This window comes from Leishmania martiniquensis, chromosome 32, assembly GCF_017916325.1.
Source record: "Leishmania martiniquensis isolate LSCM1 chromosome 32, whole genome shotgun sequence".
Lineage (NCBI taxonomy): Eukaryota > Euglenozoa > Kinetoplastea > Trypanosomatida > Trypanosomatidae > Leishmania > Leishmania martiniquensis.
This window is the reverse complement of record NC_090167.1, coordinates 88,454-108,493: the sequence shown is the minus strand read 5'-3', so window position 1 is coordinate 108,493 and position 20,040 is coordinate 88,454. Positions and strand designations below refer to the sequence as shown.

At 60.8% G+C, this 20,040-nt stretch overlaps 3 protein-coding genes across 3 annotated transcripts; all 3 read left to right on the top strand.

The window, feature by feature from the left end:
• Nucleotides 1–530: 530 nt before the first annotated feature.
• Nucleotides 531–4,445, top strand: LSCM1_01665 (uncharacterized protein; the record flags this gene model as incomplete). Its single annotated transcript, XM_067319265.1, has 1 exon — nt 531–4,445. One exon carries the CDS (start codon nt 531–533, stop codon nt 4,443–4,445), a length of 3,915 nt encoding a protein of 1,304 aa, XP_067175814.1.
• A 3,456-nt stretch (nt 4,446–7,901) lies between these two features.
• LSCM1_01664 (uncharacterized protein) lies at nt 7,902–12,011 on the top strand (the record flags this gene model as incomplete). The annotated part of the gene is made up of 1 exon (XM_067319264.1): nt 7,902–12,011. One exon carries the CDS (start codon nt 7,902–7,904, stop codon nt 12,009–12,011), a length of 4,110 nt encoding a protein of 1,369 aa, XP_067175813.1.
• Nucleotides 12,012–13,547: 1,536 nt separating this feature from the next.
• On the top strand, nt 13,548–19,796 carry LSCM1_01663 (uncharacterized protein; the record flags this gene model as incomplete). The annotated part of the gene is made up of 1 exon (XM_067319263.1): nt 13,548–19,796. The coding sequence occupies one exon, from the start codon at nt 13,548–13,550 to the stop codon at nt 19,794–19,796; it is 6,249 nt and encodes a 2,082-aa protein (XP_067175812.1).
• Between the last annotated feature and the right edge of the window lie 244 nt (nt 19,797–20,040).

Below are 20,040 nucleotides of genomic sequence, written 5' to 3'. Positions count from 1 at the left end.
CTTGATACACGTTCTTGTGAGTACGCATCGCAGCGACTCTTTCCCTGAGCGTCAAGTGCACGCGCGGGTGCGCTCCACTTCTCTTTCTTCTCTCCATCTCGTCATCTGCAGTTTTACTCTCCATCGCTCTGTTGACTTTCTCGTAGTCTGTCGTTCGCTGCCGCCTTGTCTTGGCCTTTAGCCGACGTCGAGGCAGCCCAGTGGTGCACACCCATCTCCCTCCCCCTCGCCCATCCGATCCCACTCGCCCGCGCCTTGCGTTAGGAACTTCCGCTGTTTCACGTGCGTGTGCTGCGTGCAGGAGCCGCCGTTTCGGCCTTGGCCCCCTCAAAGAGGTCCGTGTGTGGCTGCTGCTCACTCCGGTAAGAGCACATCTTCCCTGTTCTCTGTGTATGTCGCCGTGGCTGCACGTGCGCGGTCGAGCCTGAGGAGGTGTCAACGCTCTCATTTTCGGTTCCCGTTTCTACCGACTTTATCGTCTGCGCCTTCCTATTGTTGCACATACGCTCGCGCACGCTGCTTTCCTCACCATGCGGCCTTTGTGCGACAGAAGGGGTGCAGCAGCGTTGCTCATCACGCTCGCCCTCTTCGCCGCCGTGCTCGTCCATGCCAGCGAGATCACGTACTTGGGTGTCTTCCCGACCAATGAGGGTGAGGAGGCGCACGTGATGCTGAAGGTCGGTGTGCTGAAGCTCGAATGCCCTGAAGGTGTCCTCATTTACACCATTAAAGATACCCACGGGAACAGTGCCAACTTCCCTAGGGTGACTTCCCCCTTCATGCACTTCACAGCCGCCGTCACCGGCATGACCAACGGGGCGCGGACCACGTATGTTGACCTCACCGTGGCGTGTGATGGCGACAAGATCGTCGGTGGGATGTCGCGCGTGTACTTTCGTGTCTTCCCGGGTACGACGACGACGACCCCCGCTCCGTCCTTCACCTGCAAGAACGCGAGCGCCGTACAGGTGGAGAACAACGCGAGAATGACATTCCCAGCGTCCAATTATGCTGTCGGCTGCGACGCGCCGATGCTGGAGGTCGTCGGTGCCACCGGCCCGTTGGCCTCGGCCGCGTTTCTCTTCTCCGTCGAGGAGGCCAACGCGTCGCGGGTGATTGTCTTCAACGCGAAGAACTCGAGCGTGCCGGATGGCAACTACACGGTCGATATCCTGGTCAGCTGCGGCAGCTCCGCCTGTATGTCAGTGCAGACGTTGATTGTATCGCCTTCCACGACGACGACCACCACCACTACCGCTCCGACCTTCCAATGCCCTGGCAACTTCAACTACTCCCTGGCGCTCACTGCGGAGGGAGCGCTCACTGATCAGCTCTCCAGCGTCACAGCTCGCGTCCTCGCTACTGGCCTGTTCTGCGACTCGGGCAACGTCTCGGCAACGCTGCAGGCGCCCAAGCATGGCACACTTCGGTGGAACTCCTCGGGGATCTTCACATACGCTCCTTATGTCCCCGAGGTTGGCGACGCAATGGACACCTTCGGCTTCCGGCTGACGTGCTTGAGCGATGGTGCCACGTGTGGTGGTACGGCGGTCATCTCTGTCGTCCACGAGGACAAGGACGAGGTCTACTACGCTATGGAGGGCGCCATTGTGTGCCGCGGCACCTGCGACGCTGCCGCATGGCGTGCCGATCCTTCGGCGCTGGACCTCTTCGATGTGAACACGACAGGTGTCGCGTTGACGCCGCGGAGGGACGCTCGCGCCGTGGACGGGATCGAATTCGACGTCACGGTGGAGGGCGACCTGATCATCCGCGCGTACACCACCATTGGCAACCTCGCCGCCCGCTTTGTGACCTTCCACCCCATCTCGAAGGCCGACGCGCAGGGGCTCTTCAACTCCTCCTCAGTCCCGGACGGCTCCCACGTCTCCTTCGATCCGGGTTGCCTCGACAAGCAGACGAGCACCGGCAAAGGTACCGACATTTGGAGCTGGACAGATATGGCGACTCTGACAGGCCACCTCAACACGCTAGCCGACGCGTATAAGTTGGGCGACAACTACTACCAGAAGTTTGGCGGTAACCATCGTCACTGCGACGTCTACCGCACAGACCCGTGCAAGTATGCGCCTCTTATGACGCCTTCTCTCAGCGACGCCACCAACAACTTGTACAACAACGCGACGCCTTCGGTGCAATGGAGGCTGTTTATCAACGATTGCGACGCTACGTGGGTGGGCAGGGCGTCGGTCGAGTCGCTGCGAGCGCTGCGCCGGCCGGACGGCTCTCCGACCTTCAAGCTTGAGGGCAACGGCACGTACCTGGTCGGCACCTTGTACTCGCAATCTGTGAAGCCGACGAGCTGGACGTCCATCTCGGCTGGCATCTTACACACGGAGACCACCTACAGCCTGCGCCTAAAGATCCACAACGTAATCACGGTCGACGCCGCCGCGCGTTCTTTCGACGGTACTGCGGCTCATCAGCTGCAGATGAGCTCTGACATTCAGTTTTCCGCGGGCAGGCGAACAGACACCCGTGAGCGACTTTACCGCTACTCCGTTCTGCTCTACCCGTACTTCGCGGCCAACAGGACGGCCGCCAACATCACCACCCTCTCGCTGAAGGTCGTCTCCACGGCGTTGCTGAACTCCACGTGGACTTCACCGAGCAAAGTGGAGTGCCCCATGTGCACCGGCACGATGATCAGCTGCACGGGCACCGGTGACGGATTTGAGACGGACTGCGGCGACAGGGCCCTGGTTACGTTCGAGGCGCTCGATTACAACGCCTCTGACTTTGAGGGCCCCATCGTCGATGAGGCCTCTTCCGGCACGTCCGCAAGCACGTCGGTAAGCACGAAGAATGCGCTTCGCGTGACGTTTGCCGCTCGTGTGAACGGGGCAGGGTCGGCTGAGGCCACAGACGCGTACCCCGTCGGCACCTTCGCCATATCTGTGACGTTGTCGATCGGTGAGACGTTCGATTTCGTTGTGAATCAGACTGACTACATCAGCGAGCTCAACACGCGCTTTATCGACACGGAGCTCTGCCGCCCGAGCGCGTACTGGCCGGTGCCGGATCCACTCGGATCGTCGGTGCCAGTAAAGCCGTACAACGCCGAGGCCCTCGCCTTCCCCCGTGGCAGCCCCACGGACGAAGAGGAGGAGGCGAAGGAGGCGAGCACGAGCTACTACGGCGCCCCTGAGCGGCTCACAAGTATGAGTATGTGCGCCATGCCACCGAGCCTGCAGAGCCACCCAATTTCTCTGGACAACATGACCGCAACTATTGAGAAGGGAGAGGAGCAGGTGACCGTGTCCATGTGCGCGGTGGCGGACGAGCGGACGTACGGCACAACGGACTGGATCATGATCTCCCTCCCCCGAATCCACGAGGAGACGAAGAGAATTAACTCTGAGGAGATCCAGAGCATCATCGACGATGACAAGCTCAGCAACGACTCTTACACAGTAGCGCAGCTGCAGTACCTCACACTCTCTGTACCGGTGCTGGAGGCGATGTCGAGCCTGCTCGCTGGCAGCGCGACAAGCGGCTACGTCAATATTTTGCTGGATGGCGACCATGCACCGAAGCCCCAGCGGGATGAAGAGGAGATTTGGATGAACACGGAGAGCAGCTCGTTTTCCGAAAACCCGGACGCATACCTGCCGTGGGGCATCTACGCTTCCTCGCTCAGCTACCGTCGCATTGCCCACCGTACGAGCACGAACACCAGCGAAACCGAACCCTTCAACTTCGCCTTCATCCCTGGATCCCTGCTGCACTCTGCAAGTAGCATTCGTGTTCCCATGACTGTGCGCGCAGCGATCAACTTTGTCACCTACGCTTTCACGGCTGCCAACTCCACGCACTCGTCGCAGCGAGTGAAGAAGAGCGAGCGCGAGGAGACGCTGCTGTACATTGTCTCCGTGAGCCGTGGTATCTCCGCTGCTCTGCGCTTCGACACGGATGCCTACAACCCAATCATCTCCCAGTCGGGCATTGCCGCGAAGCCAGCCACCGCTATTCTCATCGTGCTCATCGTGGCCGTCGTGTGCGTGCTGGCTGCCTCCGTGTACGTGGAGGTGACCTACAAGCGCATCATCCACGATGCCAAGTACCATCCGAAGCAATCCGACAGTCCTGTGGGCATCCGCTACGGCCGTGACAGCAAGCCGAAGGAGAACCAAAAGACGGCCAAAGAGGGTAGCCGAACGGAAGGGGGCCTGGCGGTCTCTGCGTCCAAGGCGCGGACGGCGAGCGGCGCAGCCTTGGGTGGAGTCACGGCGGCCTCGATCAAGACGAAGTTCGGCACCGTGCGTGGAGAGCAGAAGCGCGTGCAGGAGTCCGTGGCCGGCTCCAGCTCCTCGTCGAGCGAGGCGGGCGCGGCAGTGGAGGTGGATGACGCCTACTCCTTAGAAAATCCACCCATCGGGGAGGAGCAACCGCGCGTCGAAGATGATGAGGTGGCAACGTTCTAATGACGCCCCTACTGTACGATGCCACAGAGGTATCTGTGCGCCCTAGCACGCCGGTGCTGGCCACACCCCCTTCCAGTTTCTCTTCTGCTCCTTTCCCCCCTCTTTCTCTCTCCCCTCTTTCCGGCTCCCGCGGTTGGCGCAGCCCTGCTCGAGGACGTGGCCCGCTCGTGGGGACTTTCACTCGTCCGCCAACGGCGCCTTCGAAACTGAGAGGCTGGCATGCTAAGGAAGAGCGAAGGTCGGCCGAGAAGCGGAGAGGGCGAGGTTGCGTCGCAGGGCTCAGGAGGTGGGGGTGAGGGGGAGGCGGCGGAAACGCGTTGCCTCTGAGGTAGCACCAACGCCGTCGCCTAGTCAACGACCGCCGGTGCCGGGGCGCCTCCATCACGTGATGTTCTTTTCGCTTTCGTTCGCGTCTGTGGGCTCTGCCGCGCTCCCGGGTGCGCACGTGCCCCTCTCGCATCTGAATCGCCGATGGTGTGACCCAATTCATCGCTTGAGAATACGTGTGATGACGTGGCTGCCTTTTAGCACAGGCAAGTCGAGACGCAAGTGAGGGGACTAAGTGCGGTTGCAAGAGCATGTGCACCTGCCGAAGGCCCACGTCCACATATTTGTCTGCAGGTGTGTGTGTGTTGAAATCGTTTCGTCGCCTCTCCTGCTGGGCGCGGGCACATTTTTATCTCTTCGAAGTCCTTCCGCATTGTGTCGACGTTAAAATCCCTTTGTTTTACGACGTGTGTATGTGTGTGTGTGGAGGGGGTGGGGAAGAGGGTGTCGGCGTCCTTATCGAGCTGAATGCAGGTCTTGCTGTAAAGGCGGCGACTGCGGCCGCCTCCGTTTCCCCGTCTGCGTGTTCGCCCACCCCCATGTCTCCTCCTCTTCCTCCTTTCTCCTGTTTGGACGCTGGTGTGAAGTGAATGATGAACGCCAATAGGTGAGGCGGTGTGTAAACAACAGAGAAATAGATAAACAAACGACTTCCCAGGACGCGCTCACTTGGGGAAGCCGAGGGCGCACGATTCGCCTTCCCAGCGCTCGTCCTCCCTCTCTTTCACTCTCCCCCGACTCCCTCAGCCTGCATGACTGCAGTACCGTAGTGGTACGACAGTGGCCAAATGGCCCAAGGCCGTTGGAATGTGCGAGAGCTGCCCGACCAGCAGGCATGCATGTAATCGCATTCGGGCCCGCATGCTATCACTTCTGTCGCCTGAAACCCTGCGAGTGGCGCGGGGGCGATGCAAGGGCGCTCCAGAGTTGACGAAGCTTTGCGCGTCAAGGAGTCTCTTCACTTTCGCTTTCACGAGTCGCTGCTGCGCTTCTCCGCCTGTCCCTCTGCTTCTCTTTTTATGGTTGCATTTCCTTTGCCGAGAATATCCAACTGCCTCTTCAGATCGGATACCGGAGCGCTTCAGCAGCCTTTCGGGAACACCCACACACACACACGCAGACACACAGTCCGTTCTCTGGAATGAAAAAACAAAAACGAAAACGTTGCGTAGCCTCTCTCCGACGTTCTCTCTCTCTCTCTCACAGACGGCCTCTAGCACGCCCTCCCACTGCTCGTGTGGGTGCGTGTTTGCGTGCTGCTTTCTGTACTCTTATAGCCGCTTTCTCTGCCCTATCACTTGTGCGGGCGGACTTGTGCTGCTGCGTCGTCCACGGTGCACGCCCGTAGCCCTGCGAACGTTGCTGTCGCCTTCACACTCGTCCTCGCCCCCCTCCTTCTTTCTCGGCGGCCTCTCAGTCACACACACACACACACCCATACATACACGCGTGCGCGGTTGAAATCATTCTCCGCACTGAGTCTTGCCTGATCATTCTCCTCCTTTCTCTCTCCTCCTCTTCTTTTCTTCGTGGGCAACTGCTGCTGCTGCTGCTGCTTTGATTCGCTTTCTGGACTTCTGTGCGTTTATCTCCTTCATCCCTTTACTGTTGTTTCGCTCACCTCGTTGTCGCCCAGCCGCTATCAACGGCTTCTCCGCACTCCGCATTCCGCTCTTTCTTCCCTGTCTTTCGCCCACCCGCTGCCAGCTCCCTGACGAAATTGCTCGCACGCGCGCACCTTTCAACATACACGTAGGCGCCACGCGCCGCTGCTGACAGCAGTGCCCCTTCGCACACGCACACTCTTTTTTTTTAATTCACTATTATTGGTTGTCGTATCCGCTGTCTTGGCGCCGTTTGACTGACCGCCTCTTCGTCATACTTCGGTGTTTTCCTTTCCCCCCTCCCCCCACTGTTTGTGGTGTTGTTTTTACGTTCGCGTTTTATTTTTAGTTTTTTTTTTCCACGTAAGGCGGCGTTGCCACTCAGTTTATATATATTTCGTAGTTTGAACGCTTCTCATCGTTTTCTCTTTACTTTCGCTCTTCGGCGCACGCGCTCCATTGCCTCTCTGCCTCACTCGTGCGTTTTCGCTTTTCTTCTTTTTTTCCGTCTCTCCTCTTTTTGCTCTCTCTCTGTTTCTCTGCCCTCCTCCTTTCCTTTTTCTTCTCTTGTCCCGTCTTTTTGTGCCTTTTTTTGTTGTTCCGGGCGGCCCCCTCCCCCTCCTTTTTTTTGTTGTGCTCTCGTCGATTGCATGTACAGCTGCCACCGCCTTCTCGCCCTCGCCTTTGTCTTCGTGCCCCTCTTCTCCTCGTCTCTTACATCCACTGTTTGTCTTCTCTTGCGGCACTGCACTGTCTGCCGCGCGCGCATGTTTGCTCAGGGCACACGAGGCCACACCACTTTTCACCCCACCGGCGCCTGCGACAACATAAAGTGACGTGCAGAAAAGGACGATAGAAAGGCACAAAACCGCCGCAATCGACGCAATTGGTCAGAAAGGCAGAGAATATATGTGCGGCAGTGCACATCGTTCTCTTTTTATATATTTCGTACGCTTTTCCTCGTCGGCTGATCTCTCTTCTACCCCCCTCCTCACCCCTTCTGCTCTTTGTTGCGCTCAACTCGTGCGCTCAGCAGTGGTTGATTCGCGTGTGTGTGTGTCTCCGTGCGGTGCCCCCGCCCCCCTCCCTTGACAGTAGCGGCGCTCCTCTCTCTCTCTCGTCTTTGCTTTGAAGTGCTGCTGTCGGATTCTCCATAGCTTCTTTCTTATCTCAGTAGGCGCTTTCATCTCCTCTGCAGTGCGCTTCGTCCTTGACCCGGCTTACTCCTCTCTGTCTTTCCTCTTCCTTCAGCTTTCTCTCTTACTCATTCGCTTCTCGGAGTTCGCTCGTTGTTGCAGCTTTTTTTCTTTTCGTCCTTTTCGATCCTCACCCCTTCCACAGATCTCAGACCTTCGCAGGGTCGTCCACGCAGGGAGAAGAGTTACCATATACGAAGCGTAGGGCAACGCAAGACGGCGCCGTAGCAGCTTCGCGCGCAGCAAGGCAGAGAGAACCTCGCCCACTCACAGCCCCTCTTCTCCAGCCAGACGGCCTCCGCTGCGGTTTCCGTTGTTGTGTCAGCAGAATGGACAAGTACCAGAGGGTGAAGGTGCTGGGGAAGGGTAGCTTTGGCAGCGCCATCCTCATCAAGCGCAAGACAGATGGGCTCCTGTTTGTGGTGAAAGAGGTAGCGATGACGAGGATGAGCAAGAAGGAGCGGGAGGAGGCGCGGCACGAGTGCACTGTGCTGCAGCAGCTGCAGCATCCCAACATTGTCCGCTACGTGGAACAGTTTGAGAACAACAATAATCTCTATATCGTCATGGAGTACTGCGACGGCGGCGACTTGGCAGAGAAGGTGAAGCAGAGCCGCGGCCCGATGAAGGAGTCGAGCATGCTGTACTACTTCTCGCAGATCTGCCTCGCGATGGAGTACTTACACTCGCGCCATATTCTGCACCGCGACATTAAGACGATGAACGTCTTCCTTATGAAAAATGGCGCGGTGAAGCTCGGCGACTTTGGCATTTCGACAGTGCTGCGCACAACGATGGGCATGGCGAACACGGTGTGCGGCACCCCTTACTACTTTTCCCCTGAGCTGTGCCGCAACCGGCCGTACAACAACAAGAGCGACATCTGGGCGCTTGGCGTTTTGCTCTACGAGTGTGCCACTGGTGGGCGCCACCCTTTCGATGGCACCAGCATGAATCAGCTTATGCAGCGCATCGTGCAGGGCCACTACGCACCCCTCTCCAGCCAGTACTCGTCGGACTTTCGCAGGATGGTCGACTGGTGCCTTCAGAAGGACCCGGCCAAGCGGCCTAGTATCAAGCAGGCACTCGCTCTTCCGCTGATGCGCCGTTCTCTCGAGCACTTGGAGGAGAACTTGATGCTCGCCACCCAGTGCCGAGTGCGTCTGAAGGATATCATCGACTTCGAATCTGGCTTGGATCAGGAGGAGCGCAAGGGCAACTCTCCACAGTCCTCTCCGAGGCCCTCCCCTCGCGCAGTCGCCAAGGGCGGGGTATCGCCCGGGCAAGCGGCCGCGCTCGCCATAGCACAACACCGGGTATCCCCGGTATCACAGCAGTCGACGCCGCCGACGCAGTCGCCTATGGCCTCCCCGGGACGCGGTGGCACGCCGGCGCTGGTGGGGCCGAAGCCATCTGCTGCCGCCCATCCAAGTCCGACTGCGAGTCCCAGGGAAGGCAACGACGTCCACCGCTTCTACAGTCCCAACCAAAAGAGGCCCGCTGCCAACCCTCTCTCGCCGGGCGGTGGCGCCAGACCCGCTCTAGTCGAGGCCCCAAGCGGTGCTACTCCCCCACCCGTCTCTCAGCGACCCCCTGAAGAGCCGCATCACACACCTGCGCCGCGTAGCAACGTCAACCTTGGCGGTGGCGGCGCAGGGGATCGTCGCTGTCTTGTCGCGGGAGCGTCTCCAGTGTCGCCAGTGGCCCCTGGGCCCTCGCCCAATGTCGCAGACGCATTTCACGCCGATATGCGCCGCGTCGACGCCATCATTGCCCGGTACGGCCGCAACACGGATGAGAAGGCGAAAGAGACGATCCACGCCTACATGCGGCGCAAGCATGAGGCGTACCTTCAGCGACAGAGGGAAGAGCTGGAGGCCCGCGAGCGGCGCAACAAGATGCGCAAAGAGGAGCTGCGGCGCGTTCTGGAGAATCAGCGGATGGTGGCCTCACCTGTCCGCAACAACGACCGCCGCAGCAGTCCGCAGCCGAGCGGCGACCCGAGCGGGTACGCCGATGACCGCTCGCCACGCAGAGGTAGTCCGCAGTACCGCGCCAAGCCAGATAATGCGCAACCGCATTTCCGGTCTCCGCCGTCATCGCCGCCGCGCGACAAGGACGCCGTGTCGGCCCGCACTCCAAACGGAGCAGAAGCACCCGTCTTTGGCCGTGACCCGCGCCGAGGCGCCCCCCCTGGGGAGCCCCTGAGTCGCCCTTCAACACCGCAGCGGCAGCGATTGCCGGCGCGGCCGCGCAGCCCAGTGGCGCCCGCCGGGAACGGCAATCTCCCGTCCAAGACGCCTTTGCGCAGAGTCGTGTACGCGGCAAACTCGCCACAGCAGGCGCTTCCTCTCCCGCAGCGCCGCGTCGAGACCCCAGAGGCACGCCGCGCCATCACACCAGATCCACTGCACTCCCCGTCATCTCGACTCGGTCCTCCGCGCGGTGGCGCCGCCGATGTCGACCGGCGTCCTTTGCCGAACGCCAAGTCTGACGCAGTCTCCGGAGGCCGGAAGGTGTCGCTCTGTGTCGGACTTGGCGGCGGTATCGATGGCCACCGGATGATGTTGAAGCCCAATCAGCAGCAGCCGTCGCAGCCCCGGCGTCACACGGACGAGGATCCGCTGCTCGCACCTCGTGATAAGCGCGAGTTGCGTGCGCTTGACGACGCAGTGGTTGGGCGCCGCCCCTCTGCCCTCTCCCCGATTTCAGGCGATTTTCATGACCGCCGCTCACCACGTCAGGCTGCAGCTCTACTGAACGAGCGGGAGTTGCTTAACAAGGGCGGGCTCGGGGTTGCTGCCGCGGAGCTCGCTTCCCCGAGCGCTGTCGGTAACCCTCGTCTTCAACGACCGAGCCGTGCGCCACAGCGATACTTGAAGCCGCTAAATGGGCGCGGCGAGAATGGCTTGTCGCCTGCCTCGAGTCCGACCTCTGGCCAGAGCCCAAAGTGCGGTGCTGCTGGAGTAGAGCACGGTCACGGGGGCTCCCCCGGCGCGCCAATTCCTGCAAGGGCAAAGCCGACTATCGGTACTGGGAACGGGAACACACCATCAGCGGCCTCAGCAGAGTTGGTTGACATTCCGCGCTCTGCGGCGCTGCCCCCTGGCACGCAGGCGAATCTATCCGCACCAGTCGAGGAGGCGCTTCGCACATTACGGCGCCGCAAGATGCAGGCTGGCGCACAGGCACCTCCGTCGTCGTGCGCGGTGGCCGCGGAGATGAAGGATCTGCCGGTGCTCAATGTCGCCTCTCCTGAATTTGATCGCGGGGCGCGTCGCAACCAGCCCCGGTACCTTTCGGAAGAAGCTGCCTTGTACGGCGGTATGGTGCGCGAGCAGGCCTCTCGTGATGACGAGCGTTTTTTAGCAGATGGGCACCGCAAGCAGCACCGCGCAGAGGAGTCCGCCGTGCCCAATACACTGGAGGCTCTGCGCAGTTTGCGTGCGCAGCAGGACAAGAACGTGGAGGCCAAGGGCGGCGCCAAGGAGGAACCCGTTCCGGGAGGACAGCTGGCGCTGCTGAAGCAACGACAGCGAATGCAACAGCGGCCACGGAAAGACTCGGTATCTTCGCCTGCGTCGGTTCCGCTGGCACCTCCGCTAATGACACGAGCTGCGGAGGCTGCGGCGTCTCCCAAGCTGGATGTGCTTTCGGGCCTTGACCGAAAGAATCACGTCTCTCGTGACAACTCATCAGCCCGACCATCGGCGGCGCACGTGACGGCCCTTTCGTTAGGTGACCTCAACCACGGTGCCGCTCCATCGCGGGGTGCACTGCCGTCGCCCAAGATATCAGCAGGCGGCGGCGGAGGCGGCGTTCAGAGCTCAATGGAAGGGTATGCAGAGATGCTGCAGCACCTCAAAGATCTCCTCCAGCGCCGGCGCGTAAGCAGCGATGTGGGCGTTAGCGCCCCCACCTCACCTACTGCCGCTGCCGCGTCCCCGTCAGCGATGCATCGCCAGCATGAATCGAGAGCGCAGTCGCCGCTGCCGATACGAAAGCGAGAGGTGCCTCCGCCACTGGATGCAGCGCCACTTGTCGGCGACGACATGAATGGCGCGAGTGGCTGCGATGGCACTGGCGTTCTCTTGTCTCCTCCGCAGCTCAAGGAAACGAGGCCGCTGCAAGCTCAGCGCGTCTCGTTGCCTGCGCTGAATATTCGCTCTGGCGGCGACGGACAGGAAGAGGAAGAGGATGACGACTTTGAGGATGCGGTTCCACTCTCTCCTGTGCGGTGTGCTGAGCTCAATGACGCTTACGCTCGCCAGCAGCATGAGCAGCAACTGAAGGGCTGTCATGCGTCAGAGGACGTGTACACAAACGACGTGGACTTGACCTCAGGGGCGATGGAGGAGGAGTTGGAGGGCGAAGAGGGGTACACAGGCGATGATAAAATGCCGGTATGGAAAGAGCTGCCAAAGGGTGTCAAGTCGTGACCATGTCCTCTTAGCGGCACATTTCTGTTGTTTTTTCCCCCCTTTTATCTTACAGGGTTGAGGGGAGGGAGGGAGGGCGTGAAGGCTGCGCTTCGCGGCAGCGTCCAGCTTAGATTTTCGCCGGCGACGCCGGGGCATGCAGACGGAGAGGAGAGGCTATAAACTGCCTTGTGCTGTGCCTTTTTTTCTCGTCTTGTGCTTCCTCCTCCTCGCACCCGTTATGGGGTGGGTCTTTGGCGCGCCTGTTGATATACTCTCCGGCTGAAAAAAGGCCTAGCAGCATTAAGCGCCAGAGCTTTTGTCTCCGCCATACAAAGTGGAACCGCCGCGGGCATCATGTCGCCTTGTTTTCTGTATAGTTCCTTTCGAACCTTATCCTCTATACACGCATGTGTGTGTGTGTGTGATGGAGGACGCACTTCCCCGTTTTTTCTTCTCCTTTGGCGCCCGTCTCGCTCCTCGTCCTTGTGATTTTCCTTGTCCCTCGTGCACGATTGGTCCCCACCTCTCTCTCTCCGTATCTCTTTCGTTGTCCACGCTGCTCCAGGGGCAGCCCTTAGTGGGCAGAGATACCGGTTCTCGGTGCTCACGTTTCTCTGCATCTCGGGCTTCCTTGCACGATACTCCCTGCCGCCCGCTTCGCCCTTCCGTTTCCTTCCCTCTCCCTTTTGCCTTCTCTCTCGTGCTTCCGCAGTGCGCTGCCGTTGCTCTCCCCCTCGCTCTCCTCTGTGCATGTACAGCTAAGACACATCATCGCATTAACGCACCGCCCACACATATATACGTCACATGCGCGTGCGGCGATGGAGCGTGTAGTCTGTCTTCTTCGCCTTCCCGGCATGCCATCATCGGTGCTTGTGCGCGTCCGCCTATTTCCCCCATCCCTACCCCTCCTCTTATATTTTCTTTGGTGCTTTACCGCCGCGCACTGATATCGCGCCCTCTCATCTGCCACGTTCCTCCTCCACAGTCGAGCGTTCGGGCCCTCTCGGTTCCTCCTTCCGCCACCGTGTATGAGCGGTGCCGCTTATCGTCGCGAGTGCCATGGCCGCCCACGCACACACCCGTCTCGCCGCCGCCTTGATCGCTCATCTTCCCACGTCTCAGACGTTTGGGCGGATCCTTTCCGCATATGCAGGCCCGCTGAAGCGTCTTCGCTTCCGTCGCACCCCTTTTCACTTCTCCCCGTTTCTTTCTCCCTCACACATGCCGGCGCCCCCCCTGCACTCCAGAGCATACCCCGTCCTTGACGAATTAGACTGACACAGTGGGTCGCTGGTCGGCACTCTCTTTTCCCCGCACAGAAAAGAAGCACAAGAGACACCAACTCAGCCAGGAGAAGCCCCTCCCTGTCCCCTTACCCGGTAACGAAACAGAAAAAAAAACACTGCGCGCAACACTTTCATCTCCACTTGCTAATCGTGTAAGTTGTTCAGAAGCTTGCTCAGCTCATCTTGGTCTTTTTGTTTATCTCATTATCTGTAGAGCTTCACCCCCTCACCCCACCTCGTGCGCCTACTCTCACTTGCGTTTGGGATGGCGTTGCGATTTCAGCGGCTTTTAGTGCAAGACAGCGATGAGGACAGCTCCGCGGGAAACGTTCGGCGAAGCACCGCGACAGGAATGTCGCCGGCGGCTGCACAGAAGCCTGCCGCTCCGATTGCAGTGAATGGGGGCGTTTCTGTCGTCACGCCGGCCTCGGCAGTGGCGGCTGCCGCTACGCGTGAGGCGACTGCACCCAACGAGATGGCAAAAGCCGCGACGCGGACTGCTACACCGCTCAACCAGAGCGTCACGTCTTCGAAATACTTTGAGGTAGAGTCGACGTCGCCAGGCGTCGAGGAAGGCCGCCGCCCTAACATGTCGACGGACTTGACTTCCGTTACCTTTCAGGAAGATCCCCTCCCACGCCCTCGCGCGATGCAGGCTTCCTCCTCCCTGCAGAGCATCAACTTCAGTGTTGCGTCACCCGTATCTGCCCAATCCGTGCGGAGTGATCGCGCGAGTATGAGGCCGGAGCTGACGGTGGAAAGGGGCGCTGAAGGTGTCTCTACTCGCAACTCCACTCGTGCCCCGACTGCGAATGCCAACGTCTCAGCATCGCAAGATGAGTCGAAAGGGTCTCTCTTCTTCTGGGAGGAGCAGTCGCAGCTCCCTGCTGCCGCCACCGACGGTGCCACACCCGTCGCTTCGGGCACTTCTGTGGCGAGCGATGGTCACAGCAAAAAAGACACAAAGGCGGCTCCGCGTGTGGTGGCGCGTCGCCAGAAGGGATCCATCCCGAGTGATTCTGGGGAGGCGATGAGAGCAGATGAGCAGCTGGCTCGACCTGAAGGCGCAGATGATGCTGCACCAGCCGCAGCGTCGACCAGCCGACAAGAGACCCCGCCCCCTGTCATCTCCTCCACTCGCTCGCGCCAGGCAGCTGAGAGCCGCTCTTCTAGCGTTTCAGCGACGCCCCCCGAGGGGTTTCGCACGCCAGGCGGGGGTCGCGGTGCTGAGGCCGCACTCAAGTCGGCGCGCTCATTCCGCACCAACCCCAGCGTTTCCGACTCACCACTCCCCCTTAAAGGGTTTCGCCCCGGCCCCCGCCAGCTCAACCGCAATGCCACACCGAGGTCCGTTACGACTGGCGCCGATACGCCGATGGAGTTCGAGGTGTTGGCCGACACAACGGCCGGCACGCCCAACTTCCGTACCGATGACACCATCTCATTTTACTACGACGGCGGCTCGGCCGCGACACCGCGGCGCACTGCTGATAGTGGTGGCCCCGACCTGCGCCGCCGCCCGAAGATTCCCTCCCCCTCCGCGATTGACGATTGCCCAACGCCGCTCATTGTGGACGAGAAGGGTCAGGCTATGCCCATTCACCGGCCAAAAGTTCGGCAGACGATTACAACAGATGGGCGCGAGACATGGATGCTGTACAGCCCTCGCCGCGGCAACTCTGCCGCTACCTGCGTGCGGGAGATCCCGGCCCCGCCGCTGAAGCTGTCGCAGCGTGCGCAGGACATTCTGGCTGCGAAGCGACGCGCTTTAGAGAATGACGCGAAGAAGCGCCAGGCTGACAGCGAGAAGGACCGCACGGCGTCTGAGAAACCGCTCCGCTTCTTACGACGTTCGCGCCCCTCTTTGGCGTTTCACCCTTCGTCTTTCTACACAGACGACGTGGCTCGCCAGCACGGCAAGGAGGCTGAAGTGATGCAAGACAAGATGTGGACCGCCTTCGTTTATGATGGCATGGCAGTGTGCGCGGCGGCGCGTCGAGCCAGTAGCGTTGCGGGCAAGCGTTCATACACGGAGAAGGTGGTGCGCACCCTGCAGCCAGTGCAGGTGGCGCCGGCGGAGGGCACCACGGACACCTGCGGCTGTGTCGTCTACGACTGGACGCACAAGGACGATGCCTTGCGCCAATTGATCGACAGCGGCTGTGCCCGTGAAGACGGTGTCCGCCGGTTTTTGAACCTGCAGCCCATGCAGCTAGCCAACGTGGAAACACAGCACATGGTGGACCCGCCGCTGGAGTCGCCACGGCGTGGGTCTGTGTCGCCGTCGGAGGCGCAGAGCGCGCTGGAGGCGGGCCAGAAGAGCGCTGCAGAACAGCGCGGCCTGGCGACGCTTGGCGGCCTGTGGTGCACGGTGGAGGCACTGCGAGAAAACGGTCGCCCTGTTACGCGCAAGGACATTGGTGCGCAGCGGCGTATCATGCGCATCTGCGGTGGGCAGGCCATCCGCGTACCGTCGGGCCCAGACAGCAGCGAAACCTTTGACGTGCGCTGCTACGAGCTGCTTCTCTTCCCACGCGAGTCGCTAAACCCGTCGGCGGTCAACTACGGCTCTGAGGGGCTCACGCTCGGCCAAGTGGTCGCACCGCCAGCATCTTCTTTCCCGCTGACACCACGCATCGTTGATAACCCGGTGGCTCTGAAGGAGTACAAGAAGCGCCTGCTGACGACAAAGAGCCGCCAGGCTGCGCTTGCAAACTGTGAGGACGACCGCGCCACGTTTGCGGCGGCATCTGCGGCTGGTGGCGAGGCGGGTGGTAGTGCAGGGCAGTACCTGACACTGACAACGGTGTCCATCAGCTCTCGGCAGAAGTACGCGATCGAGCTGACACTCCTGATGCTGCCCTTTCGCAGCCGTGGCATCTTTGATGGCAAGACGGTGGCAGAGGTGCCGCGCTTCTGCGCGGCAACCGTGATGTCTCATCGTCGTCTACAGGGCCTCTCCCTCTCTTTCTCCACCAAGTCGGCCTTCATGTCAGCCTACAAGGCCCTTTTATGGGCCACGGAGTGCGACATTGTGGACATACAGCCACCCACGAACGGCGAGGAGGGCAGTGTACCGGGCGCTGTTTACTCGAGGCTCCGCGTCTGCGCCACGACATCGCCGATGCTGCCGTGGGTGTCGTCGTTCGGTAAGGACACGACCAGGCGGCCGAAGGAGGAGACCTTCCACGGCAGTTGCCTTGACTTCGCAGTGCTGACACTGGCGGCGCCGCCCGAAGCCGTCCAGAAGACCGACGGCGGTGGGCGGGAGCCTCTCACGCTGGAGGACTTCGTCATAACGGATGCCGAACACAGCGCCGCCGAGCTCGGCGACGACGCTGGAAGCGGGCGGAGCGGCGCGCCGGCGCGACAGCAGCGCTGCAGCACCATTTTCAGAAGCACCCTCGACCTGCGAAAGAACTCCGAGGAAAACCGGGGAGGCGCCGTTTCCACTACCGACACCCTCGTCGGCTTCACCGCCTTTGGAGTGATTCGGCGAGCGGTGAGCCAGAAGACATCTGAGGTTTTCGACGTGAGGGTGATGCCGCGTAACCGCGGCCGCATAGCCCCCACAGCATGCGACGGTACGGCGGCGATGAAGGACACGTGGGCGGCGGTCGGGGGCCAAACTGCGCGTCGGCACGAGGAGCACCTTCTCCAGCAGGATGTGGAGGCGGCTATCATGATCGAGTACGTATCTCGCCTGCCTTTCCACTCGCGAGTCTACGGCGTGCTAGTAGACGAGCAGCGCTACTACATCTTCCAGGAGCCGTGGATCTCGGCGTTGTCGCTGGAGGAGTCTACGAGAAGCTCGTGCGAGCACGACGCGCTAAAGTACAACGAAAGGCTGAGCAGCATGACGCGCAGGATGACTATTATGTCGCTAAAGGATTTCATTCACGCTGTTCTGCGGCCTGACGTGTACACTACGGGTCCGAAGGAGGAGGTGTGGCTGGAGATTGCTCGAGTGCTCGCTGCGCAGCTTCTTCTTCTCCTCACGTCGCTCCACGGAAAGGGAATGCTGCTGGGCCCGTGCCCACCCCAGCGGCTCCTGGTCCGAGTCACGGGCCCCGACAAAGGGAGCGATGATGCCGAGGGGGGGAGCACCGTAGACACGCCAGAGAAGGCGGCGCCTCCGGCACCGATGGCGAAGTCGAGCGACATACAGCTCTTCGTGCCTGACATAGGCATCAGCACCCTCGCCTGGAGCTACGAGCATCAGCAGTGTGGTGTGCTCGAGTACCTGCCACCCATGTACGTGCTGAGGCAGATGCTTTCCAACTCCTTCAGCGAGGAGAACTGCACATGGACGATGCGCGATGACTGGTGGACATACCTGACTCTCTGCTTTGAGCTGTTCGCCGGGGACGGCAGCGCGCTCGTCGCCCCTGAAACGGCTGCTGCGATCCCGACTCCGACACCGACGCTCACGAATTTCTTCTCCCCGGTCGACATTCTTGATGTGTGGCAGAAGGTAATCGCGGACGCGACGTCTGATGTGTTCAGCACGGCAGCGGAAACCATCGCGATGCGCACGCGCCGCTACGTGCGCCAGCGCGTGCTCAAGTCTGTGAGCCGATTTGTGGACAGCTGGGTGATGACCAAGGCAGAGGAAATGCAATATTTCGGCACCACAGGCTCCCGTCGTGGGCGTCACGTCGTGCGCGCTGTGCCGCCGCCGTCTGGCGGGCAGGGCAAGGCGATTGGCGTCTCGCTCGCTGCGATGTACCTGAAGAACGCCCAAGAAACGAGCGAGACCACTAGCATCACCTTTCACTCTGAAGGCGACGAGGGCGGCGATGCTACTGCAGAGAACATCGTGGCGGATATGCGATGGCTCTTTCAGGTGCGCGACTTCTTCGACACCATCCTTGACGCCGTCTTTTCCCCAACCCCCTGCAGCGTGCACGGCCCCGCGTTGCGACTGGTGTCGCATCCCTTCTTTCAAGGCATGGAACTGACGAAGGTTTTCGATGGCTCGCACACCTACTCCGCTGCCGTTTTGAACTTCGCCAAAACGCACCTGAGCAAGAGCAATCTTCAAGCGGCGCTGCTGTCCTATCGGACGCGTGCGTATCGGGGGCTGTCGAAGCTGCAGCGAGGCATGCCGCTGATGATCACCAGCGCCGCGTACAACACCTCTGGCGGGGCGAGCACTGGGGTCCCGCTGCTGATGTTATCGTCTCTGGCCTCTCATGATAACGAAGCTGCGCACGACAGGGAGGACTCGGCATCGTGGCAAGAGGCGGCCAACCCCACGGAGGGACTTGTTTTGAGCCGCACCAATTCTATGGCCTTCTCCGCCGCTCCGTCACCGCGATCGCAGTCGCCTGCCACTGGGGTGTGGGCGCAGCAGAAGTTGAAGGCGATGTATGACCCGACGGAGTGGCAGTCTATTGCGGCGCTGCAGACAGAGGTGCGAGACGCTCTAAGCTCCCACGGCCCTCGCGAGTCTGTTAGCAGCCGCCGCGCCTCTGTGGAGGTCGACTATGCGTCCGACCCGCTGGCCGGTAGCGGCCAGCCCAAGAAACCAGTGCGGCGTAATAGTGGACTGGCGCGCACCGACACCACCTCCTTAACGTCGTCCGGTCGCCGCCGCGACCCTCTTGAGTACGAGCAAGTAGTAGACGCAAAGGCAGCACCCACGTCTGCGGAGCAGCCGCGACGCGCCGCTTATGGCGGCACCAGCAGAAGTCTCCGCGGCGACGCGAAAGCGAAGAAGTCGCGGTTTGTTTTCCGTCATACAAACACGGCCCCGTTTGTGGATCCGGTGGAGCATGGGGCGGCGTATGAGAATCACCCGGTAACCCGGCGCGACAGTCAGCGCGGCGCTTCTCTTGTGGCGGCGATGGGGCCGGGGGGGCATACGCGGAGAGAGGCCACACCGGCCCGCCGGCCGCACCGCTACACCGAAACCAGTGAGCTTGAGCGCAGCCTTAACGACTTGGCGATGGGCTGTTGCCATCACCTCGACTCCGTTGCGGCCGCCTTTTCGCCTGACAGCAACGGCGGGGTCGCGCTCGGCTACGGTCCCGGCTATATGCATCGCCAGGATCGTTCTCACCCGCAAGGCTCACGTCTTTCGTCGCGCCACAGCAGCCGCGCGGAGCCGGAGGAGTACAAGAATCAGCGGTCGTGGCCGAAAGAATTCTTGGATGCTGCGACTTTGCACAAGAAGGGCCGGCCCCGCGGCCTCCGCAGCCAGCAGAATGCCATAGCGGATAGTAGCATGACCGAAAATCAAACACGCGGCTCCGTGCAAAGCCTCGAGTCAAGCAGCCATCACCGTGCCGGCATCGTGCGCGATGCCTCACGCAGATATGCTTCCCGGGGGAGCAGCAGCGAGAAATCGTACATCTTGGTGCCGTCCGACGGCGAGGCTGAAGCGGAGAGTGCGGCGATGTCGACTTACCGCTCAAGCGATATCAACCGCAAGAGCCCAGTCCCGCGCAACCCCCGCGCCTTCAGCATCAAAGAGATTGCCTCCAACCGCACCGCCTACTTTGAGTTCTAATGCCCTGGCGCTAGCGTGCGCCACTACGTTCTGTGTTCAGGGTGCGACTGCAACTTCACGCCTTTACATCAGGTGCCACAGTGAGGCACCTTCTTGTTGTACTCGAGCTGGCTTGCTGCGACTTATCGTTGTTGTATGTTTCGCGCCACGCGTCTCTTTGGTGGCCCATCACTCGTCCTTGACCCTTTCGTGTGACGTCGCTGTGCCCTGGACTCCCTGTACGTCTCTCTTCGTGCTTCGTCCC